The sequence below is a fragment of the Terrapene carolina genome, unplaced genomic scaffold (assembly GCF_002925995.2).
Source record: "Terrapene carolina triunguis isolate 2854851 unplaced genomic scaffold, T_m_triunguis-2.0 Scaffold35098, whole genome shotgun sequence".
NCBI classification, from domain to species: Eukaryota; Metazoa; Chordata; order Testudines; family Emydidae; genus Terrapene; species Terrapene triunguis.
In genome coordinates, this window is record NW_020699449.1 from 13,385,857 (window position 1) to 13,412,508 (window position 26,652).

At 46.6% G+C, this 26,652-nt stretch overlaps 1 protein-coding gene across 1 annotated transcript in view; it reads right to left on the reverse strand.

The window, feature by feature from the left end:
- Nucleotides 1-26,652, reverse strand: part of LOC113405363 (SH2 domain-containing adapter protein B-like) — a 133,673-nt gene that overhangs the window by 92,528 nt on the left and 14,493 nt on the right. Inside the window, exon 2 of the mRNA XM_026646522.2 lies at nt 1,058-1,175. Within this exon, the coding sequence (XP_026502307.1) occupies nt 1,058-1,175 (118 nt within the window). The remainder of the gene's footprint in view (nt 1-1,057; nt 1,176-26,652) is intronic.

Sequence of the window (26,652 nt, forward strand, 5' to 3'; positions counted from 1 at the left end):
CCACTGATTGCACTGGCATTGGATAGGGCCCTTTGTGACATTTGTTTAATGTAACGGTGAACTTGCTGTACAAGCCAGCATCTTAGCAACATGCCATAGGTCCCCATGCAAAAACCATTTAGATCAGAATTAAAGCTTCACCAGCCAGAACCCAAGGATGTGTCTGTCTGTCCATGCTTTTATACTACACTCATTGCCATGGTATCATGGGGGCATCCCAACAGCCACCAGGCATACCCACCAAAGTCTCAGGCAGACAGCAGATTGTGAATTCAGGTGTTCATTTATCTACGTATGCTTCAGATTATCCAAATATCACAGGGAACAAGGATTTTATTCAGATAATCAGGAATTCAGGTAATCAAGAGGTCAGGAGCCACCCAGCAGGAGCATGCCCTCCCCTCCCCCCAATGGCCAGGGCTTGCCTATTTGCACTAGTTAACCTAAAGTCGCTTTAGTTAAACAAGTTATGAAACTTGTGCGATTTCATATCGGGATAGTTAGACCAAGACTACTTTGTGTGTGGACACCCACCTGTAAATACACCTCTACCCCGATAGAACGCTGTCCTTGGGAGCCAAAAAAAATCTTACTGAGTTATAGGTGAAACCGCGTTCTATCGAACTTGCTTTGATCCGCCGGAGTGCGCAGCCCCGCCCGCCCCGGAGCGCTATACCGCGTTATATTCGAATTCGTGTTATATCAGGTCACGTTATAGCGAGGTAGAGGTGTACACTGATCCAAGCTAACCTGATCTAAGCCCGTTTTGAACCACCATAAGAGCGCCCCACACAAAGCTGCACTGGCCTTGCCAGAGTTCTCTCCTGCAGGAAGCGCTGCAAATTGCAACCTTCCCTCACTCCCTTTATTCCTGAATGTCTTAAATGCAGTTTCAAAAAGCTACGTAAGACACAGTTTAATCTTCATACTTGCTCCGATGTGTTACGCAGCAGAAGGACCTTGGTTCAGCTAGGTTGAAGACCAGGGCAGTCATGTGTAAGACACCCCATATCAAATATCGATCTCACTGACACCTGCCTAGTGCCCATGTTCTTACCACTCATTATCCTCTGGGCTTCATAAGGTTCCATGTAGCCAGTGTTTTCTCCTTTCAGCGCTTTGTTCAGCTCACTCTTGGCATCAAACGGATCAGAGTAGTCATCTGCTATCAAGACCTGAAATGAAGAAAATTACACTTTTATTGGAGGAGGGTTTTTTGTAATCTGAGACTCACAAGCTAAAACTAAGTGAAACTAAATCAGCAGTAAGTGCTGGAAGGGGTGACATCTGTACAGTGAAAGTGAGAACAAAAGCTTCACAAGAGGCCTTAGCCAACTCCTTTTAGCCTTGGAAGTAAGGCCCCGATTCAGCAAAGCACTTAAACATCTGATTAACAGAAAGCACCTGCTTTAAGTGCTCTCCTCAAATCAAGGTGTAAGCGCTTGCGTCTCCTCATTCAACCATGGATCTCTCACAAAAGCAGCTCTCCTCTGAGGAGTCTGACTCACACATCACCACACAGGGAATAATGGGACACTAGCAAATTAATGAGATCTGAACGCTTAGCACAACTGAATCCACCGCCGGACTCCAATTTATCACAATACCTTCTCAGAGCTTCCAGAAAGCCTCTCTCCTTGTCACACATTTTCAACACTTAAGATCATTTTTATGTGCTTTGTTAACTCTTGTGTATATTTACTCAGCTGTAAACCACAAAAAACTGCTAAAGTACCTTAAAATACTGTCAAGCTACTTCCTAGGAAAAACACACACGTCTTCTCATTGCATTAAATAAAACCAAAGTATGGTTTAAGTCCTTGTTTCTAATTTTCCATTTAAAAAAAGACCATGAGACCAAGCCCGTTCTTTGAGGCTGAGTTTCTCCACCTGATCCATACTTTTTATTCCTTATAAACACTGTAGAAGGCCACTCAATTTCCCGTCATAAATGCACGTGAAGTTAGATGGCAAGAAAGTAAACTGCAATTAAGCAAACGCAAGCGCCACCTCTTTCTTCCTTGATAGATAGGGGCAGGTGAAATTGGGTACTGTGTTACCTGGGACGTGCTGCCTTTCCACTCATTCCCACCCCTTGCTGGCTGCCTGCAACTTAGCCATCTGCCAAACGGGGCTGGAGGCCGCGTCAGCCATTCAGCGGCGGGCAGTTGGTGGCCACAGGGAGAGGGCAGGAGCCCACGGATTAATTGAAAGTCTACAGCGCTGTAACTTTGCACAGCGCTTTACAGAGACAAGGGAAAAGGCCAAGCTGCCCCGAAGAGCTTCCCATCTACATCAGCCTGATGCTGAAAAGGGAGGTAGCGGACCAGAAAGGCACAGGGAAGGAAAGTCCAAGGATGAAGAACTAGAGAGAAGGCAAGCTGCATTGTACCACAGACACACTTGCATTCCCCAGTAACTTTGGCACTGGGAGTAGGGCGAGGCGGAGCAGACAGGGCACAGAACAACAGCAGAGAGTGACGTGAGGATGGAGCCAGCGACGAGTGAAAATGAATGCGCCTGGCACAACGTGAGCTGGATTTAAAGTTCCAGGCTTCAGACGCCACATGGGCGAAACCACCTAGGCAAGGGCGGAGTCAGGGACAGCAAGGGGATTGATGGGCAGGGACCGAGCCACACGCCGGTCCAGAGGGTGAGGGTGAGGAGTCTGAAGGGAGGGAGCGTGGGACGTGGCAAAAAGACCAATTTTAGTTCCTGCCCAGACTGGGCAGGGGCTGAGGAGGAGATGGTTACAGACAGTACTCCGCGCAAGCGCGCCATTGCAAACAGCTGCGTGAACTTCCCCATTTAATGTAAGGAGCCCCATTACAGCTTAATGGGCACCTCATCTGCTTAAGCACTTTGCCGGATCAGGACCTGTGCATGAATCCAGCACAAGCACCCGCACTCCCGTTAGAGGTGGCCGATGGCAATTCGGTCGCCATCTTTTTTTCAAATTAGTCTTTGAGCATGGGAGGGCAGGCATCTAAGAGCTCGAGGAACCCCAAAGAATCCTCAGAGAGATCCTACCGAAAGCCCGAAAGCCTAGCAGTAATATGGGTTTGTTTTGTGTGTGTCTGTGTGCGCGCACAGGGGGGAGGGGGACTAAAACATACACAATGCACGAATGCATATCGCTCCCATTGTTAAGAATCATGGCCTGAGTCCCTGCATGTCACACATGAGAGAGAGTCACTTACAATGAAGGAGTAGTCGCTATCTGACAGCACACACTATAAGCCAGGGTATTTGTTACTCATACTATAAAAAAAAAAAAACAGCATTTGCCTCATGTCATCCCTACAGGCACAAGTTAATTATTGCAATTCTAAATTACTTCTCTCGGCTGTTTTAAGTATAAACCTACGGTGCCTGCTTGCCACATATAATTTAAAGATATTTGAGGGCCTGGGTAAACTGAAAACCACTAAGATGACAAGGAAAATCAGGAGGAGAAAGAGCAATCCTTTGTGTCACCTAACAATGAAACGAACGGCTTGTTATTGCAGATATAGTTAACTCAATGAAAAATGCTACATCTTCAGTAATGTATGCATGAGCTGTAATCAGCGGTGCTGTCAGAGCAGTGTCAGCGGCTGCGTGCGCTCAACACAAAGACAACAATGTGCATCATGCAGCAGTAATTCCTCGCAGTAACAAGGGCATATTTATCTGTAAAAGCCCTACAGCTGAAACACCATCCATTTACTTTCCCAGATACCGCTTTGTCAAGAGCTGATGGATAGTATCTTGGGCTCCCTGCTGGTCCCCTATTCCAGATACTGACACTGTAATAGCTGCCTTCCTTTAAAATAACGGCACTAAACTGACATGAAACAGAAAAAATAGCCTCACAAGGACAACGTGCTTTATTTGCAATTTCTTCTTCTCTATTTGCCGAAAAGCATGAAGGGAAAAATTAGACATCTAATGCTGTCCAACAGCAGAATGTCAAATGTTGATTTGGTTTAAAAGCAAGACGGTAACATATTCAAGTGCTCCGGGTACCAGACACCACCAGAGGGGCTGAAATGATGAACCTGCTTTATAGGAGGAGACCTAATCAAAGATGCAGCAAACAAACAGATCTGAACGTACGGAGCCTTATTCCCATGTGTATCCTTGCAGAGATTCACACAGGAACACGGGCCCGTGTATGTGGATCTGTCTGCAGGATCAAGCTCATGATTTGTTAACAGTTCTGTCTCCAGCATCCTGCAAGCACGGGAAACCCCCGTAAGAGATCCGTGGACTTTCCCCCCCTCAAGCGGAAAAATGATTATGTCGTCCGGATGGTGGACGTGCTGGGCTATTCATCATAATCTAGAAATCAATACGTGAAATAAAACATGGCGTATAAAACGTGTAAATGCAGAGGGCTGCAGAAGTAACAAGCTAATGCAGCGTTCACTTGGACAGACACAGGGACCAGCTCTTTCTAAAATGCTGCATCCGTATTTTCTAATTAAAATTAGATCTCTAGCTCCATGCTGTCAGAGAGCCCCCAGCTGCCGGCATTACTATTTCAGTTTAAATTAGAATTTACAAATTCTCAGCCTAGATAAAGCAGCTGGCCTATGCCGACATATGGTTTCTTTTATACTTGCTGACAGTTGCAAATCCTCACCGTTTCTAAGAAGTTTAGAGATTTTTTTAAAGCAGTTCGTTAAAGCCCTACCTTGCTTTTATTTGGATCCTTTTCCAGATTAAGGCCCAAAGGAGAAGAATTCTCTAACACTTCCAAATGCTTAATTATTTTTGCATAAATGCATTTAAGTAATTTATATAGCACACCTATCAGATCCCCTCCCCCACCACCATTGTCGTGGAAACAACATCAACAACAGGAGCAGTTTGCATTGGGATAGCATCTAGCAGCCCCAAACAGTTGCCGGCCCCCCACTGTGCTAGCCACTGTGCACACAATGGCCATTGTCGGCAGACAGGATACTGGGCTAGATGGACCTTTGGTCTGACCCAGTGTGGCCATTCTTATGTTCTAAATAGGGTGACCAGACGTCCCGATATTATCGGGACAGTCCTGATTTTAAGGGACTGGTCGGGACGCCCTTTGTCCCGATATCGGGGACTGTCCGCGCTGCCGCTCACCTCTTCCTGGGGCAGCTCCCAGCACCTGCCCGCCGGCAGGAGCGCCACATGCTGCAGGGGCAGGGCTTGCAGGCACCAGGAGCGGGAAGAGAGCCCTCCGCCCCCCCGACCCGACCCGCGACCCTAGGAGCCAGAGGGACCAGCTTGCCGGATGCTTCCCGGGATGGAAGCCACCCCAGGTGAGCACCGCCGGGACTCCCCACCTCGCCCCCGGGCAGGTCCCTCTGGCTCTTAGGATGGGGGGGGCTCTGCGTGCTGCCGGCGCCTGCAAGCCCCGCTCCATGGCTCCAGCAGCTCCCATTGACGCTTTTCCCGGCCAATGGGAGCCACGGAGCTCGCACTTGTGGCGGGCACAGCATGTGGAGAGTCTAGAGACTCCCCTCGCCGCTCTCACCCTAGGAGCCAGAGACCTCCCAGCAAGGCTGGTGAGTGCGGCAGGGTGTGATGGAGTGAGTGTCTGGGAGGCCTGTGGGGGGCGCTGGTGGAGGTTTGGGTGTTTTGGGGTGCTAGACAGTGGAGACCTGTTGGGGAGTGCTGGGCAGTGGGGGAGATCTGTGTGTGTCAGGGCACTGGGCAGTGCGGGTCTGCGTGGGGCATTGTGTAGTTGTGGTGGTGCAGCTGTGGGGAAGGGCACTGGGAGGGAGGGAGGAAGGAAGGGAGGGAGGGAAAATCTGTGTATTGGGAAACTGGCGAGTGGGGTTCTGTGTGGGGTGCTGGGCAGCTGTGGGCAGGGGGGCGCTGGGTGGGGTGTGTGCGCACAGCACTGTACATTTGTGGTGGAAGGGCTGTAGGGGGGCTCTGGGCACAGTGGATCCAGGGGGCATTGGGCAGGGGAGCTGTGTGGCCCAGCATGGGCCCACCCCCAACAGGAAGGGGCACACTGGTAGCACAGGGCCAGGCGGACCAGTGTGCCTCTGGCTCCGGTCGGGGCTGTGCACCTGTCTGACTGACTGTCTGTCCCTCCCCCCACCACCCCCCCGCTCGCCCAATGTGTCCTGATATTTCACTCGTGATCTGATCACCCTAGTGCTAAAAAATGCTTCTTGCCCCAGGCAGTGTAAGTAACTTTCCCTCCCTGCCCATCACACACCTCCAGACCCTCCTCAGGGGGTGGGTTGACTGAGGGACAGCCCGAGAGGGTAAGCTCTGTAGCATGGCCATCTAGATCCCAGAGTCAGCATCCTGCCCTGCCAGTAGTCTCTTGACACAAAATCTAGGGGCCCATCAGCCCTAGCATCCAAGCAGATCTCCACTAAGAGAAGGCAGACCCAGCTACAAGGCCACCCCCTCCATTTATAGCTGAATCCAGCAGATAGGCATTGCTATCTGAAGCGAACTGGAAGCCAGTGCCGACTGCAGGACACAGGTGTCAGATACTGCATGCATAAACCACTAAGAAAGCCAACAGCTGCACTCAGGACCAGCTGCAGTTTCCCTCCAATCTAAAGGGATAGGGAGCTGGACACAGCCCTTTCCATAGTAGCAACCACAGTCCCCTGACTAACCACTGCCATCTGAACCTCCAGAGGCAGCGGAGGAGTCAAACAAACCCCTGAACTGGAAGCCTTAACAAAAAGAGACAGGCCAGGCTTCTGCCTTCTGGGAACAGTCTGGTTCCTCACCCAGCAGATACTTTCAGCTTACAGCCACCCAGGGAACAATGAGAAGCAACAGCCCACAAGGACTGTGGGGAGAAGGTAGGAGAGAGTCATCACTAACACACAACAAAATCCACCCCTAATCGTATTTATCCTCACGCTTTGTAATAAGGCTTCAGCTTTCATCTTCCAGGAATATATTCTTTTCCATCTTCAGTTCCTCAGTAACAGGTTAGCTAGAGACTGTACAGGCAGCTGGCCTAGGGCAGCAGTTCGCAGTCTGTGGGTCGAGAACCACTGGTGGTTTATGGATCCCTTGCTTATGGGCCTGCAGAGAACTGGCTGGTTCCATGTTTCAAGCTAATACATTAGGTGTGTTAGTGTAAATTAGCCGTCTTTTTACTGTAATTTCACCTTCCATATTAGCAATGGCTAATCACAAACGGGAGGGAATGTTGTCTGTATGACTGGGGAATGAGAGAATAGAGGTGGCTTATGAGACAATCCCTCTGTTAACAGAGGGACGGTTGACTCCACACTACAAAAAGTTGAAAGCCCCTGGTCTAAATAAACTAGCACTGTTTGGTGCTCTGTTTTGTGTGTGTGCAACCATTTGCTATGTGTAACCACCAAGTAGGGATTCAGCAAGAGAGAATCACTGTACCATAGACAGTGCTGTGTTCAACATACTCACTGAAGAAAAGGATTTTCAGCTCTCCACGCAGCTAGCGATGCTAGCCAGAAAATAAATCAGGAGGGAGCACACTCAAAAGAAAGAGAGTCAGGTCTCAGTGCATAAAAGGCTGCAAAAGGATCATCACAGACACCAACTACATAAAGGGACCATGAAGTTTAGTTAGTTCTCCCAACAGAACTCTGACCACTCAAGCTACCAAGGACATCAGTTGCCTATGGGTCGGTCAATTGATTGTCACCATCTCAGTTCCAGACAGCATCAGCTTAAGAACAACTCGCAGAGGTAAGTAACTTTATCAGCATGTGCCGGACGCTCCGCATAACCAGGTACCATGGTGGTGACGTAACAGCTTTCATGGAACCCCAAGGGAGCTGGCCTAGAGGATTCAAGTATGTATCTTAATACGTTGCACTTTTCCCCACCCAGTTTTTCTATTTTTTGAAGGACTCAGAGGCAGCTTACAGAATGGTCCAGTAGTTGGAGTACTAGCCTAGGCTCTAAGAGACCCTGGTTCAATTCCTGCTCTGTTACAAACACCCTTTGTGACTTTGGGCAAGTAACAAGTCTCTCTGGGCCTCAGTTCCCTTTATCTATAAAATGGCGATAACCGCTCTTCCCTCCCTCACTGAGGCCTTACAAAGGGAAATGCATTAAAGATTGTGAGGCACTCACACACTAGAGTGAGTTGGTCAGAGAAGTACCTGAGACAGACATTTTACATGGTTACAGAATAGTTCTGAGCACAAAGAGAGCAGCTTGATATCAGAGATTTCCGCAATGCTACAAAAACAAAGAGATGTAAATATACGTCCCCTGCATGCTAAGGACAAGACATCCTCACTCTGAGAAAGCGTGGCTAACGTGGCTATTTCCACTGTTTCTTATTGCTGCATTTTCTTTCCAAGGATTTAATTTCAGTGGGGTGATCAGCATTTCACGCACATTAACGGAGTCTTTCTGCATTTCAAGCAGTGCCTATTTCACATAAAAGTCCAGTAGGTGCGAATGCTCTCCAGTGCTATGTGGCCAAAAACACCACACATGCCCTATCACACTGTTACCTTACAAAGCTCTTTATCTACTTATGGAATAACGTACTCAATCACCTTGTTTGGGTGGGGGAGGACAGCTACTATCATGTTTTCCAGGTTGTCGCCTAGCCAAGAGACGCAAGACTCTCCTTCAGCGTGCCTGCAAGAGTTCTGAGACCCATCCTGGACCTGTGACATTTTCTGAAGTTCCACAAAATACCTCTTCTCTTTAAAATCACTCACAGGAGATCATCTGCATGTTACAGAGCTCACTAACCAACATCTCCCACACTCCCACGTGTCTAACTTCTAACAGATGCATGCCTTATTCTGGTGCTCTCAGTAAGAGAGCAGGGCCTCAGTTTCCACAAACTGGTAAAATGTATCATTTCCCCCTTCCAAATTTTTGTTGATTACACGAATATCCCAAACTTTACTGAGAACTCACTTTAAATGGTTTTACAGGCATTTTTGTGAGGCATACAAGTAAGGAAACATCTAAAAGTATCTGAAAAAATACCTAGGCCACTGCGCAATTTAGGAGAGTCTAACATAGATTTCTAATTTTAAAGAAATTTACTCTACTATAGATTTTAGAAAATCAAGGCGAAACTTTCTACCATGTGTGAAATTTAGCCAGTCTGCCTCCAGTTAACAGCATTTACACCGAAAAGCAATACACTCATTACACTTACATAGAAGTTAAAAAATGCCAAGTTTGTTTTGTTTTCATTTGAATCCACTGAGTTGGCAGCAGAAGCTTTTGTGGGGTTTTTTGTTTTTTTGTTTTTTTGGCAAGGCCCTCAGAGTCAAAACCAAAATTAAACCCAGTTGTTTCCAGCTGTGTTTCAACTGCTTCTCCAGCCGCTGCAGCAGAGAGCATGTTCCAAACGCAGTTTCTCATTGAAAGTCAAGCTGTCCAAGGTAAGTCCAGCTGCAGTACCCTGCATGGTACTTGTAGTTTCTTGCGTCACTGCCATGGGCATTTAGACGGTCATACATTTAAGCATAATGCAGAAGGAGGCGTTGACACCGCTTTGCTCTCAGTTTGTCCGGCTGCAGACACAACAGGACACAAGTACATTGGACTGCCATCTTCATTGCCAGAAGGGCTAAAAACTTTAGAATGTATGCGTGCATGCAGCAGAGATTACAGCAAACTCAGCAGGAAGAACCCAATCCTGTGGGTTCTTCGAAAGTTTTATGCTTGTGGATTCCTCTTCTCTGGCAGAGAGGGAACTAACCAGAGGTCCGAGAGAAGGGGAGGGGAGTTTGAAATTGTCAGTCGGGTGGCTTGTCCCACAGGCAGCTACCAATATTACCACCAGATATTCTGCTTTCCAACCAGCAGTTGTTTACACCCACTTTCCATGCAACTTCTTTGGTCCTGTCCACAAGCCCTGCCTTTGTTCAGAAATCGATTTTAAAGCTAGTTTTTAAATGGTTTCTGTAAATGCGGTTATGCTAGCCAGTGCCAACGGGGATCTCGTCAAAATCAATTTTTAGGAACTGTTCCAGGCTAGGTCACCATCTAGCCTTGAGATAGGATTTTTCAAGCGTTATGCCCCAAGCAAACCAGACCGGCATCACAAGAGCTTGCAGAAATCGTTTTTAAGAGCGATGTTTAAAGTTTGCAAACACAGGGGAAAACTGCAGCATCAGACAAGCCTTGTTTTCTTCTGAGAATATAGTGAATCCATTTTGTACAGAATTTTATTTCTAGTTACGCTACCTCTTCTTTACGGCGGTTTGTTTTATTGATAGGTTTTTTTTGCTGTCAGAAGCCAGGGCACACTTGTTTTATCAGGTGGTGTTTATTCAAATGGCTGACAAATACAAAAGACCTTGAAGTCTATTAGCCACACAGCAATCAGCCATCAGTTTTCACTAATACAGACTTTAATCCAGACGCCGCCAAGAAACTACATTTAATTTACAGGAAACAGGTTCTCTGACTGTTTACTCGCCTTCCCCGGTTTTCAAATTCTTGTTTACTAATATTCCAGTTATTACTTTTCTAAACTAGGGATGGGGCCAATTCTCTTCATACCTTCAATTGTAAAGAGAACACTAAAAATGGTTAATTTGAAAAGGAGGAGAAAATAATAATGGCTACTAAAAAACCAAACAAACATGGGCCAATGTTCAAAGCACGGTGACTTCAACTATTTACAGTCTTTTGATTAGCAGAGCAAACATCCTGCCCGATCTATATGAATAAGTCTGGCCTCACATTTACTGTTTAATGGAAAGAAGCTGAATTTGCAAACCACTGCAGAAGTTGAAGTACTAGACAATGAAAGTTTAAAGGGTGATTTAATTCAGCAGAATTCATTTAAATTTAGTTATATATAAAGTGATTCACATTCTCTTTTAACTACTAATCTGGTCATCTGTCAGAGGTAGTTTTAACAAGAAGCTCCTGGGTCTAGTGCTAATCATGAAAGAATCTGAAAGATTCAATATAGTCAAGATCAGTAAGGAAGCAATTCCACATCCCTCTCGCCCAGTATAGCCAGTGCAGGAATTTCTACCTCTTTCTCACAGCAACAGGAGACTTTGATGGGATGTGCAAAATAATTCCTGGGCTGTTGACTCTTGCTGAACTAGTTTTTCCAATTCAAAACCTTCATCTTAGGTTTTCTTAAAATAATGTATTTACTAGTCTAGTTTGCCGTTACAGGCAAGCCAAATATACTGCTAACGGAGTGGAATTCGGCCGTGTTGGTGAAAGTATACCAGACTTTCTTCGTAAATTGAGGTTACGATGCTTAATAAGGCAGCAGTCCATGAGCAACAGCAATTCTACATCTTTGCATTATTATTTATAGGGCCTAATCCTGCAACCACTGAAATCAATGGCAAAATTCCCATTCACGTCTATGGGGCAGGATCAGTGCTTTAGCGAGGTTCAAGATCACAGAAAAACAAAAGAGGACACAATGCATAACAATTTGAATGCAAGTCTAAAATTATGGGTCTGATAGATCTCCATGGTAATGGAGCACTGGCTCTTATTGGTAAGTGGGGAAGGATTTTTCTCAAAGGCCCATTATGACCACTTATAAAAACAACAGATTATACAATCTCTAGGCTGACCAAAATGGAAAATTATTCTAGGAGTTCTTAGCAAGTGGGTCTTATTCTAAAATTATCCATTTTTTCTGAAAGCCACAAATTCTGAAACTATCCATTTGTCTTGCTAACGTTTCATCCAGCATATTTTATTAAGGAAAGAGCACAAAACGTTCAGCCCTTCAAGTGTATCTAATTGCTTTGCTTCGCAACGAGGAAATGTACAAGAGGTGCAGAAAGCAGCATCCGAACTATAACGGGAATGGTTTACAGCAGCTCTAACTGCACAGCTGTGCTCTTCCTTTTTCTGAATCCAAAGACCATCAAGGTCAGAAACCTGGAGGACTTTCCTACCAGTGCAGTTTCCTTGAACTGAAGTTCATCACAGTGCCCTGCCCCAAAAAAGACATGTCACATGCAATGCCAGCTTCTGCCACAGTCACAGAAGCACAAACAGGGCAGCGAAATAGGGCGTGGCTGGGGATTTTCCTGCATTCTGGAGAATCTGATTATTATTTTTAAAGGGATGTTTGTAGCCAGATTATGGAAGTGAAAAAAGCAATGAAGTGTTTTGTTGCCTCCACAGAGGCTAAGAGCCCCACCAAGATCCATGTGGCACTCAGTGCAGAACCCTACAGATCACAGCCTGTCCTGCAGACACCTTCCTGGAGAAGCTGTGCTGCGGATGGCTCTACTCCCTTTGCCATCCCTTGTGAAGGCGGAAGAAGCAGCAGCAGAGAAGTTACTACTGTTCCATGCACCAGTAACTCCTAACAGGATTGCCACTAGAAATTCAAGCTGCTTGAAGAGGTGCATGGGGAAAACCACAACAGAGCCCTGTTTTCCCATCTCAGGAGTCTCTGCATCCCAATGTATCTTCTCAAGAGGACTCTCTCTAGGAGACCCACTGAAAATACCTCTTCATCCTTCTCAGAAGCAAAGGCAAACAGCCGGATGAGATCCCAACCTTTCAGAAGACAGAAAAATCTAACGGCTTAGCAAGAAGAACAGAGAAGAAAGTACTTGGTCCCACCTCTGAAAGCTTTGCCTTCCCAAGGTCTCCAAACACAATTTCTATTGCCTTGTATTTAAATCCATGCACACAGGGAAGGACATTGCCAACTCAGCACGACTCTGCCTTAGGACTGGTGTTCCTTGTCGATGGCATATTGGTATACAGCAATCAGGGCAGAACCATTTTTCATTTCGGCGAGTCGCCCCAAGACCAGCCCATTTTAAGGAAGGGGTGGGGTGTTCCCAGCAAAGCACTAGCTTCTTACTTCAATGGAACATCCCATGTGCAAGTGTTTTATTGGAGCAGGGCCTTGAGGCCAATGAGAAAAGGAGAACAGGGAAACAACTGAAGCAAACAATCGCCCCAGGTTTGTCCCTTTACTGCAGCCCAAGGGGAGTAAGGCACTCCTCTCCTGGCATTCTCAAGAGAGGAATCACCAAATTCTGACCCCAGCTTTACTGCCCACCACGTTACCTTGGAATTTCTCGGTCTCAGCAAGTTGCCCTCATCTATGAAATAGGGACAAGACTTGCTTTGCCTCTTTACAGGGGGGCTGTGAGAGTCAGCTACAGGGTGCAGGGCAATCCCCTGCTGCTATGTCTGATTCTGTCCCCAAGTTACAACAGGCTAACGTACCCACTGTAACCGATCTTTGGACATTAGCAAGATTACGACAGGTCACGTTTAGTCACATGAATGAACACTCATATTCTTTCCTTACAAAAGCTGGGGGAGTTTTTCCATTCTAGATTACGGCAAGTGGATTAGTTTTAGCATGGAAGTCATTTAGACTAGTGTTTCAGATATCCTATCAGATTAGATCTGGAATAATCCTATCATCATTAATTACTGGATATCAGGTGGATTACAAAGGTTTATTACAGACCATACTTCACATAATCCACCCTTCTGGTAGACCATGCCAAAAACAGGTATTTGCTTTCAATCAGTCACAAAGTATTTTTTCCACTAAATACTCGTCCCACGTAAACTATCTAAACGCATTTATTCACTTGCAATAAAGCTCCCTTTTCAGGAGTCTATGAACAAAATCAATTAGTCTTGGCTGTAGCAGACTAGCACATGGAAAAAACCCACCAAATATTATGTTTAAAAAAGTGAAACCACCTATAAATTCATCAACCAGTTTTGACTCCATAGTAGTTCACTACTATGATTTAATGTTCCCTTTACAGTAATTTTAAGTGATAATTCATATGTTCAAAGTATTTTTACAAGAAATCACAATTTCTGTTACTACATAGTTAACCAAATAATGTAAACTCCAGAAAACATACAGTAGAACCTCAGCATTACACACACCAGAGTTACGAACTAACCGGTCAACCACACAGCTCATTTGGAACTCGATGTATGCAGTCAGGCAGCAAAGACCAAAAAAAGCAAATACTGTATAGTACAGTTCTGTGTTAAATGTAAACTACTAAAAAAAATAAAGGGAAGGTTTAAAAAAAGATTCAACAAGGCAAGGAAACTGTTTCTGTGCTTGTTTCATTTAAATTAAGAAGGTTAAAAGCAGCATTTTTCTTCTGCATAGTAAAGTTCCAAAACTGAATTAAGTCAGTCAATGTTCAGTTGTACACTTTTGAAACAATGTTTTGTTCCGTTACAAACAACCTCCATTCCCGAGGTGTTCGTAACTGAGGTTCTACTGTATGTAAATGTAAATCAGTCTGAGAATGTAAAAAAAAAAAACCTAACACGCACATTTGAGGAACTAACACACCTCAAGAGACTAATAAAAATAATTTTTTGCATATGAAGGGGAGATACCCCAACCAAGTAAAACATTCAAAACTAAGACTGACTACAAGGGGGAAATTTTTCACCATAACTAGAGCAGAGTAATTAATCTGCTGGAGGTCAGCTATTCTGGCATTACCCTCCCACCCCCAATGTGGGCACTATTTCAGAATAAAAGTCACTTTGGGGAGTTATTGCAGCATAGCTACAACAAAATAGACTATTCCTCTACAACAGTGATACTCAGACCTCAGCGGTTCAGGTGCCAAATTAGAGATCAACTTTACCCAAGAGCCATAGGTATGTGAATTCATTGTTTCATGTACACACACAATTCTCATAGCAAAATGACTGACCAAATATTTTACAATTGATTAATACCATAGTAAAAGCATCCTGATGGATTGTTAATTAAATCACACAGAGTTTTAATCTCACGTGCTGCAAAGAGACATAGGAGACGCATTAAAGCACCCCTTGCGGCTCCCAAGCCTCAGTCCGAGTATCACTGCTCTGTAGCTATGCCGCGTAGTTTCCCTGTATACACTAGCCCTATCATCCAAGTACACAAACATGCTTCAGTTGTGGAGCAGATCTGTTAATTCAAAGCATATACTGGTAGTAACCATGGTCCAGTTACTAGATGTGAAAGAAGCCAAAATAAAAGTATCAGATACTAGAGAAAACAGGCTATATGATGTAGATGGAGTAGTAGTAAGTTGCCATTTAGACTCTTCTAAAATCCAATTACTAAAGGTGCGTTTTGTAAATTATTAGCTGTTCTACACCCTCTATATACTAAAGGCCAGATATTCAGAACAGTGTGTATTCAAATAATTAGTTATAGGTCTAATGGAACATTTGTGTGTGTAATTTCAATGATTGATGTGCATCCATGTAATTGCACAACCAGAAAAAGGACACACTACTATGTGAATTTATGAAAATCTGGCTCTAAATCAATGGGGCTCTAATTTGTTAAAATAAGGTGTGTGGGGGGGTTGTTGTTGAGAAATCCTCACATGATCTGAAAACACCACATGTTGGAAGACTATCCCCAGGAAAGATAATGTAATATAATTTTTTTAAAATCTGACAACTGGATTCTGCACAGAGCATTGATTGGATCCCATCTAAATTTGCCAATTAACACCTTTCACCTCAGATTAACCAACCCCATTTTAAGGTAGAGGGCCTGAGAATTATGACGACAATTTAACATTAACAAAAACAAAAGCCTATTTCCTGCCAGTTTGTTTTTGGGACTTTGGCCTGGACTTCACTGAAAAGTTCGGATGTTATAAGAGCATAAGAATGGTCCTACTGGGTCAGACCAAAGGTCCATCTAGCCCAGTATCCTGTCTTCCAACAGTGGCCAGTGCCAGGTGCCCCAGAGGGAATGAACAGAACAGGGAATCATCATGTGATCCATCCCGTCACTCATTCCCAGCTTCTGGCAAACAGAGGCTACGGACACCATTCCTGCCCATTCTGGCTAATCGCCATTGATGGGCCTATCCTCCATGAATTTATCTAGTTCTTTTTTGAACCCTGTTATGGCCTTGGCCTTCACAACATCCTCTGGCAAGGAGTTCCACAGGTTGACTGTGTGTTGTGTGAAGAAATACTTCCTTTTATTTGTTTTAAACCTGCTGCCTGTTAATTTCATTTGGTGACCCGTAGTTCTTGTGTTATAGTTAATACACTCAGGGATGCAACAAATCCACACTGAGTGCTCTAACTACACAGACAATGTCCAGTGTAGATGCAGCTAGGTTGACAGAAGTATTCTCTCAACCATAGCTACTTTTGCTTAAGAAGGTGGAGTTCCTACAGCAATGGAAAATCCCCTTCTGTTGCTGTAGTCTGCTTCTATCCCACGGGCGCTAGAGCGGCAGAACTACAGCACTGCAGCCACAGCAACTACAGTGTAGACGTGGCCTTTGTTTGCATCGGCGCAGACTGCATTCACCTCCTCATCTGGCAAACTGAACGCAGAAAATAGGCACTCAAGATGGAGATGTGTCATGCTCTCCCTTGCTACATTCCCACCTTCCCCAATCAATTGTTCGGTTGAGGGGGAGGGAGAGGGGGGAATTGTATGGTCACACAGATATAGGGGCTAGCTGACCAAAAGGAGTGACCGCAAATGAGGGTGAAGAGGGAGACAGGAACAACTCTGCCCGGAGCAGTGCTTATGAGCTGGCAGAGACGCGAGCGAAGGTGTTAAACCCTCTGACGTCACTGGAGATGCATAAGGCGCGTCGGGGCGCCCTTACACAATTCTGCCCTGTAACGGTAAAGCAGCAGGTAGGGCTCAGTGAAGGCAGAGGAGAGATTCGCCTTTTGAAAAGGAGAAATAAATGAACATTAACTAGCTTTGAGGAGGTGTGTGTTAAACTCTGATTTTCCACAACGTCATGTGAATTCCTTGTTTTTCCAGACGTGTACACTTACAATGAAGTAGTCACTAGTCACAGTAGAAATCGGTGTGTGTAAAATGCCCATATATGCACCAACATTTATTGCCTACTTTTTACAACCATGCAACATTTCAACAAGTACCAAATTTGCCTCCTCAACACCCAAGGGGTCTTCCAGTCTCGCTTCCCAAACAAACCTGCAGGCAGGTGTTTCCTTTAAAACCGCCTGTCAATGTAACGCCATTAGCTCAGGTGCCTACGTAAAAATGCATCAGAAAGGTCTCTAGAGAACAAGCAGCGTTTTGCCAGCTTATAAAGGGGCCGTCAAATGTTTAATTTAAGTGCTAAACTCAAAACCCTAATTTAGGCCAACCACCACATGGCCCCGGGTAGTGTTTTTCAAACCAGTGCTTCCCCCGGCTGCAAGACAGGAGACAAAAAGTGGATTTGAGATCTCAAAAATCAAAGCAATAAGCCAATACAGCCCCCATTCAAGTCAATGGAAAGACTCCTATTAAGGTCGGTGGGATTGTGACTGGGCCCTCTGACAGCAGATGCAGGTTATTTGGTTAAAGAATCATACATGGGCCAAAATGTCGCAAGCCCTCTACATTGGCAGATCCAAACTAAGCCCAAGTGATCAACCCGATTCATGGGGGTTCACATGGGCTCTGCCAGAGCAGTGCTGCTGGCAGGGTTGGAAACGCAGTTGTTTGTAAGGGGCAGGCGATAAGTTTCCAGTTGGTAGGCCCATGTGAAACAGAAGCACCTTGAGGGAATTTGGAAATTAAACTCCCCATGAAAAAGTCTTTTGAGTTCTTCAGCAGCCTCTGAAGCTTGCTACATAGCTGCTGATTGACAGAGCCACAGTCGTACCAGTTTCACTCTATGGCAGTCAAGTGGGAGCACTGAGGAAGGTTGAAGAATATCAGATTTTCGATGGTCATCTTCATCCGCTGCTCCATAAGTGGTGGCAGGACAGGACCAACAAGGAGGCTATTCACAGCCAAACTCAGCAGCCACTTCCATCAGCAGTGGTTCAGGTGCAGCGGCTTTCTTGACACGGATGTAGTATTAGCATGGAAGATCAATCACCTATGAAACATGTCTAACGAGGAATGCCACTACATGACTGGGGATCACGTGGTCACCAAGAGCTTTGGTGGCCAATCAGATCATCAATGATAGACACAAACTGAATATCCAGCCAAACAACCCTTAATGCCATAGTTAGACATTGATGCAGATGAGGCTCTGTCTGCAAGGAAGGAGACTACATCCCTTTGACATTTGCACTGATTATTTTTAAAATCATCAAGTAGGTTGATGATTTAAATGATAGTAAGGTTTTGGGATAAGAAATCTTGATGGGAAACTTATAACAATAACTTTACTCTAAACTTAAGAATTTCAGAGGCTACTGCCTGCTAGGCAAGCTTTAATTCTAAAGGAAGAGCTGGATTCATGTTTGTAGACTCCCACGATTTAAGTGAACCCAACAGGTTATATTAATTTTACCATCAATTTGCAATCTGGAATAGCAGACTCACCCAACTCTATTAAATATCCTTATATTCCCTGCTTTACAATCTCGTGTCTGCCAGGGATAGCTCAGTGGTTTGAGCACTGGCCTGCTAAACCCAGGGTTGTGAGCTCAATCCTTGAGGGGGCCATTTCGGCAAAAATCTGTCTGGGAATTGGTCCTGCTTTGAGCAGGGGGTTGGACTAGATGACCTCCTGAGGTCCCTTCCAACCCTGATATTCTATGATTCTAAAAACCACCCTACCGTCTGTAGAGGCCGCATCATATGTAAGTTTCCATGGTCTGGATCATTGGAGTTTATTTTATTCAATTTATGGAAACCGTGATTTGGTCCCAATGCTTTGGAGTGTATTCTTCTTCTTCCCATTCTACCACCAAAATGTGTCTCTTGATACCAGGCTTTGCAGCTCCAGCTGTCAGCTTTATGCTACCCTGGTCAATTACACACCAGTACCTGGAATCAGGTTGATAGCCAAGGTCCCGTATTTCAGAAGCAGAACAAACTTCCCACATATAATTGCCAAAAACTGACAGAATGTGGAACTGTGGCGTTGGTTTGTCTAGAGAAGAAAACACAAAACTGAAGCCAGAAAGCCCAAGCAAAGTAGAGAGTGAAACAAAATGAATGTTGGCTCATCTACTCGTTCCCTTTAAGATCTAAAAATAATCTTTTGGTTGCAATTTAAATGAATTTGTTGCAAAAGAAATAGGTTAATAAAGTGTTATTAAAGCTTCAAAAGGTCTGGCAACTATGGGTTTGATCCTATGAGATGCCAGGCACCCTCCACTCCTGTTAATTCCAGAGGAAGCGGACACTACTCAGGACCATTGTCCTTTATCAGGTGTGATGCCCTTTTGTTCAGGCAAGCAGCTGACTAAATTTTAGTAACCTTACAGAATGGGATGCTTTAGTGAGCAGGAGGCTTTTATTTTAATTTGCAATTAACCTCTTGTTGCTGTCAGACTCCCAGCTGCTTTGGCAATGTTCACCAGCAACCATTTCTAACACAAGTCCATATTGTGTGCGACAATGTGCTAGTCAGCGTGCATTTTAGTAAACATGTGCAATGTAGCCAAGTTACAGCTATTACAGGGATAATAATTTAAAATATTCTGAAATGAGAAAAAGGAAAAAGGAATCTGGATGCTAACAAAGAAACAAGATATACAAGCCAAGCGGTGTTCCCAGCATCCCAACAATTAAGCGTCAACATCCTTTACACCTCCATTCCCGTCCGAACTAACTACACCGAACAACTGAGGCAATCAATAACCCAGGAGAGGCGCCGGTGCGAACAGCGATTCGTCAGCGGGAGAGCTCTCGCACCGACAAAGCTACTACCACTTGTTGGGGGCGGAATTTTTATTTTGTCGGCGGGAGAACTCTCTCCCGCCAACAAAGAGCAGCTACACTGCATGCCTTTTAGAAGCACGGCTGTAGTGGCACAGCTGTGTCGCTAAAAGATGCGTAGTGTAGACACCGCCTAAATAAAATCCCTCTCCACATACTACTGTCAGCCCTGCAAACTCAGCCTGGAAGCTGCAAAAATCAAGCAGGGCTCTTTTCTGTTTGATCACCAACACCAGTATTAGAGGTTCTGCAGCCCAAGTCAGACCCACAACACATGTACAATCTCACTTTCTTCAGTGGATTTCCACAAGTCTACTCAACTGGAACTTCGTGAGTAAATCTGCTGAGTTGCACACACGTGAATCACACACTCCCTCACAAACCTGCAGAGCCAACGGAGCTAAAAAGGTGTAAAAAGCAATTAACATTTTATTTTTGTCACTGAAGTCAGATGATGTGGCTCTAGATGCATGCAGCAAGAAGATCCCAGGATACACTGAAAAACAGTAGATGAGAACTGCACTTCAAAGGATTGTAGGTACAATCCCAAATGACAATGCCTTAACTGTGCACTGCACTTTCCATCAAGCCCACGGGCAATGTCAATGCTTCATGTTAGTTGCAAGACATGAGAAAAGAGTTCTGAAGCTATACTGATCTACACTGAAGCATCACAAATAAAAACATTACATAATACTGTGTGTGCGGAAGTTATTTCAGCAAGACTTCAATGTCATCAGTAATAAGAAATAACCCTAGAATTTAGCAACTGACCTACTACCAGAGTAAAACTGCAGCACCAATTACACTATAGTAATGGGATAATATGTAGCAATATTCTTAAAGACCAAAAGCCATCCAAGAGTCATCCTTTCTAGAAGTCTGGCTACACAAGGTGCACAAAAACACACACACTTACTTGTTTTCTTTGCAATATTGTTTACACTCAAATAGCTTGATCAAGTGCACCTGAAGGCTTAAATTTCCGACATAAGAGCGATTATATTCTCATTTCAACATGATCCTCTCTATGATGCCTGTTATATTAAACAAGGGAAATGCAGTCATCCCTGTGCTTTCTTCTTAGACAGGGCAAAGTGCAAGTTAGTAAACACAAAATGCTTCCCATGGTTTTTAAATAGTGTTTGGACTTTTCTCCAGCTACAATATATGAAGCCAAGCACATCCCATTTTTGCCTTGACCTGTTTTTGCACATACCCGGGCAAATTTCAGCATTCAATTTAGTTCACCTGGATCCCCGTTTGCTCGAACTTCTGAACGCCGTAACAAGTGTTTCTAAATGCATGCACACAGCACTACTGCAAATCGGTCTGAAATGCTGTAATTTCTCTCTCAAATTTCTTCGTGCCTGAGCTGGCTTATGAAGTTAAATAGAAGGGTTGGCTCAATACAAAAAGCAGAATGACCTAAAGACTTTACGCCATGGAGACACAACTCTGTATTATTAGACCTTCTTTAAAATATCCCTGGCCAGCTTACAGCTGTCCCTCAGTGCAGGCGGAGCCCCAGGCTTCCAGCGTCAGGGACGGTTAAATGACCAGGGACTGAGCCAGCAGGGATTATGCCTGTGGTGTGCAGCACGCTTTTCCGGCACGACAGGCTAGCTAGCGAAACGGGGCCAGAGCCAGCCCGACTGGGTCAGTGTAACATAACGCAGCGGCCGATTTCACTCCCTCCTCTCCATGCTGGACGCTCCTCTTGGAGGATTCCCGGAGTGCAAATCTGAACAGTACATAGCAGAGACAAAGGTCAGGGAAAAAACGCACGGGTGTGTAGAAGAGCAGTAACGAGAGCTCCAGTTAGCAGCCATCCAGAGATACCACCACCGTTGCCAGCCGGCAGAAGCCATCCCAGCACCACAAGCCAGGCTGTCACAGCCCACATGCCCTGGGTTCAAGGAGTCGCACTGAGAATTACTGAGCTCATAGCACTGTCGAGCAGCGCAGTCCTGGGCAATTCTACATCTACTGGGGGCTTAGGCAAGGGAAAGTAACAGCAGGGCCCGGGGGGCAGAGCTTCTCTAGTGCCGCCTGCATAGAGGTGAACGGGTTCCTGGATCTCTTCAGGGCTGGAGGAACATAAACACCTGTAGCCTAAGGACCAAGCCTCCATGCCAGCCCAGAACACACCAGCCTTCCAGCCACGCTCCCAGTGCCCCGGCCTGAGGGCCCTGGTGTCCTGCAGGCCGAGCTCTGTGCCTCAGCATCAGCCCCACGCACCAATCAGTCAATGCCCCACTGCTCTCCTCCCCACGCCCTCTCCCGCCCCCCCGGCTGCTGCCCTCCACGCCTAGACAGATCAACCAAAGCTGGCCCTACACACAGGCCTCTGCAGGGAAGGTGGAGTGCTCCCTTTTCCTCGGCCCAACCCCAGTCCTCCCAGAAAACAGGGAGCAGCCGGCTGAGGAGCTGTGGGCCCCAGCCAGTCTGAAGAGCAGCAGCAGCAGGCCCTTGCCTGTCACCCTAGCTGAGGGCCCACATCTGGGGGTCTCCGCTGCTGACTCAACCCAAGCACGTAGAGAGCTGTGCGGAGACCCTCCTACAAGGCCAAGAGAGCCCGGTGTGTGGTGCTCCTCCTGCCACCTTACCAAAGGGCTGTGGGAGAGGAAGGGAGTGGCACCACGATCCCACTGCCCTGTCGGGGGCTCTCACACCCTTCCCCCGGGGCCAGACTGGCAACCCACTCGGGCACCCTAACAGTGCCAGGCTGGCTTTCACCTCACAGCAGCAGCTGCCCTGCCCCACACCATCCCACAGGGCAGTGGTACTGCTCCAATCACACATCAGAGCGGCCACAGATTGAAGGCCAGTTTCACAACCTAGAGATTTCACAAAAGCCTTGTATCAGAGGGGCAGCCGTGTTAGTCTGTATCCACAGAAACAACGAGGAGTCTGGTGGCACCTTAAAGACTAACTGATTTATTGAGTCATAAGCTTTCATGGGTAAAAAACCCACATCTTCAGATGCATGGAGTGAAAATTACAGATACAGGCATAAATATACTGACACATAAAGAGAAGGGAGTTACCTCACAAGTGGAGAACCAGTGTTGGCAGGGCTAATTCAATCAGGGTGGATGTGGTCCACTCCCAATAATGAGGAGGTGTCACTACCAACAGAGGGGAAATTGCTTTTGTAGTGAGCCAGCCACTCCCAGTCCTATTCAAGCCCAAATTAATGGTGTTACGTTTGCAAATGAATTGCAGTTCTGCAGTTTTTCTTTGAAGTCTGTTTTTGAAGGTTTTTTTGTTGAAGGATGGCTACTTTTAAATCTGTTATTGAATGTCCAGGGAGATTGAAGTGCTCTCCTATTGGCTTTTGTATGTTACCATTTGTGATGTCTGATGTGTGTCCATTTATTCTTTTACGTAGGGACTGTCCGGTTTGGCCAACGTACATGGCAGAGGGGCATTGCTGGCACATGATGGCATATATCACATTAGTAGATGTGCAGATGAATGAGCCCCTGATGGTGTGGCTGATGTGGTTGGGTCCTCTGATGGTGTCACTAGAGTAGATATGGGGACAGAATAGGCAACGGGGTTTGTTACAGGGATTGGTTCCTGGATTAGTGTTTCTGTGGTGTGATGTGTAGTTGCTGGTAGTTGCTTCAGGTTGGGGGGCTGTCTGTAAGCGAGGACTGGCCTGCCTCCCAAGGCTTGTGAGAGTGAGGGATCGTTTTCCAGGATAGGTCGTAGATCGTTGATGATGCGCTGGAGAGGTTTTAGCTAGGTGACAGCCAGTGGTGTTCTGTTATTTTCCTTGTTGGGCCTGTCCTGTAGTAGGTGACTTCTGGGTACCCGTCTCGCTCTGTCAATCTGTTTCCTCACTTCCCCAGGCCCTGTCAACACTGGTCCTCCACTTATGAGGTAACTCCCTTCTCTTTATGTGTCAGTATTGTAGTTTTAAGAATGCTTGATAAAGATCTTATAGGTGTTTGTCTCTGTCTGAGGGATTGGAGCAAATTTGGTTGTATCTTAGGGCTTGGCTGTAGACAATGGATCGTGTGATGTGTCCTGGATGGAAACTGGAGGCATATAGGTAAGATTAGCGGTCAGTAGGTTTCCGGTATAGTGTGGTGTTTATGCGACCATCACTTATTTGCACTGTAGTGTCCAGGAAGTGGATCTCTTTTGGGGACTGGTCCAGGCTGAGGTTGATGGTGAGGTGGAAATTGTTGATATTAAAAGCCTTGATTCTCCAGCAGCTCGGGGCAAGGGCTCCCCCCCACCTCCCCTAGTTATCTCCAGCACTGCTGCCCCCTTCACACACCTGCAGCTCATGCTACGGCAGGAGCAGCAGCTCCTGGCATGGCTGACTCAGGCAGATTGATTATTTCTTTAGGAGAGCACACCAGGCCTAGGTCAGGCTTGGGACAGCGAAACTGACGAACCGTGCTAGCAGGAGCAGATCCTGGGCAAACTTCCCCACGCCGCTTGGATCAGGAACTTGGGTTCTGAGCCGCAACACCCCTGCTAGTTCAGTCCACGGCCTCCGGAGCAGGGACTAGCAATCATGTGCAGTTGCGTGGCAGTTTCCCAGCGTAGGAGCAAAGGTTTGCTAGGGAATAAAACTAGACCACCTACCTCATTTTCACCGGTGGGCCAAGAAAGAATTTGTACAGAGCTCTCCTAAAGTGAAGTGGCGGCACCTAGTCCCCTGCGCAACTTTGCCTCTGGCAACATCTTAACGAGCGAACTGTCTCTTACAGATTCATTTCCAACTCCCACCCTTAAAGAAGTCAAATAAGGACACTTCACTGTACTGCTCGCTGTTCTGGCTTAGTGGGAAGGCGCCTCTAAGACTCCCTGGTTTGACTCTTCACCCCGAAACCCACTCCTGCACCCTGCTAACAGGCACGGGCAGCAGGGATCGTAGCCTGGGGGAGGCTGTGCCTCCCCAAACAGCCTGGCGTGGGCCCACGCTCCACCCCCCAGACCCCCTCCTGCAGTTCCTGGAGCTCTGCCCTGGCAGGGGCTGGCCGGGCCTGGGCCTGGCCTCCTGCAGGGACTCGGGGTGGCTGGCGCTGGGGCTGCGGGCTATGATGGGGGTGCTCTGGGCTCCTGCACAGGAGGGGGATGGGGACGGGACATGGGCTAGTCTCCCCCCCAACGGCCGGGTCACTGGACGCCCATGCTAACGGGATTTCTTTCCACTGTGCTGGGCCAGATGGGACTCTCTGGAGCCCCGGAACCAGTCGTTTTAGTTCTTGGGGAGCTGGGGGTGGGAAGTCACCAGACGGCCTCTTCCCGTGCTGACCCAGGGCCCTCACACACACCTTCATTTCTTAATTGCTCATGGTGTCCCTAGCCTCTGTTTGTCAGAAGCTGGGAATGGATCACTTGATGATTCCCTGTTCTGTTCATTCCCTCTGGGGCACCTGGCACTGGCCACTGTCTGAAGACAGGATACTGGGCTAGATGGACCTTTGGTCTGACCCAGTAGGGCCGTTCTTAGGTTCTTATGGATGGACCAGTGGTCAGGGCACTAGCCTAGACTTAGAAGACCTGGGTCCAAGTCCACAGACATACCATGTCACCCTGGGCAAGTCGCTTGGCCTCTATGCCTCAGGTCCCAGCTGTCCAATGTAGATATCGGCCGGCCCTGCCCCTAGGGTGCTGCGAGGAGAAATACACTAAAGATCGCGAGGCTCCGTGACACTGCAGTGAAGGGGGGCAGATGAATACCAGAGATAAACAGATCTCTTCCTGAAGCAGAGCTCTGCAGGCCCAAGGCCAGTCTTGGAAACTTTCACTTCTCCACGGAGAAGGGCTGTCCAAGGCTGAAGAATCAGTCTCAGTTATTCCAACTTCACGTACTTTTTAAAGCCATTTCCTTTGGCAGTTCCAGGGGAGAAGGGATTAGAAAGGCCTGCAAGGTTCCGCTCACTTGTTTTCTTTGTTACTACGGAGAACTCACTAAACCTAGCGTTTCATACATAGCTGCCAGCTGCCGCAAATCCCCACAGAGGAGATTTAGGATTTAAACTGCCTGCAAAGTGACTGTTTCTTAGAGATCTGTCGCAGGAGATCTCTGGCTCGGCTCCAGCTCGTCTGCCCAGCATCAGCCATAGTCAAGTCCCTCCTTTGCAGCGGGACTTGGAAAGGAGGTAGGAGCACAGAGAGGTGTTGGCAAACTTTCACTTACCATCCCTCGTCCCTGTATCTGATCTCCGGTTGCTCCCAATGGCACAGAGATTTACTGGATAGCCACAAGGCGTGAAAGCAATGTCAGCACACCAAGGTGACCCCACCACATAGCATGCTAGAGCAAGGCAAGCAGACCCCGCTTTCACCAGTGCTTCTCCCCTTGACTCAGGGATTCTTGTTCAAAGGGCAGCACGTTCAAAAAGCAAACATTGATTTCTCACCGCCGCACATTGCACTGGGAGTCTCAGAGCAGAGGAGGGCAGAACTTCATCTGGAATTTCTTTCCTATAGCTGTAGAAAGCAGAGACCGGCTAGTTAACAAACGTACATGCGTGGGGGGGTTGCATTCCTTTAAACTGCTCTCTGAACACTGTTGTGCCAGGATCAATTGAGATGCTTTGCAAGAGAAGTTACATTTTCACCTACAGCCATAGCACTGTGGGCTGTGATCTTGTCAGATCGCACAAGCTTGGCAAGGTCAGGCCTGTTTGGTCCTCAGATCAGAGAACTGCTGCATTAGTGTTGTAAGTTCACTCGCGAGCGCTCTTCCTGTCGAGCGAGAATTACACACCTGTGCCTCCAGCATGACTGGGGTGGGTTAGGCTCTGGGTTATTGGTAGTACTGTATTTTCAATGAGAATCAGAGCTTAGTTCCTGTCTATGCAATGTCTTAATACATCATGGCACTTCTTGCAAGAGCAAGCGGTTACCTATTTTGAACCCAAATAACATATTGTGTCCACACATTCTCCCTTCACTTTTCCCCATCAGGAACTCTATCGTGGTGCTGTGAGCTGTTATACACCAGACATTGGAGGTGATGGAATACAGCAAGGGGCAACATAACCCCTGTATATGTAGTTAGTGACATGCTT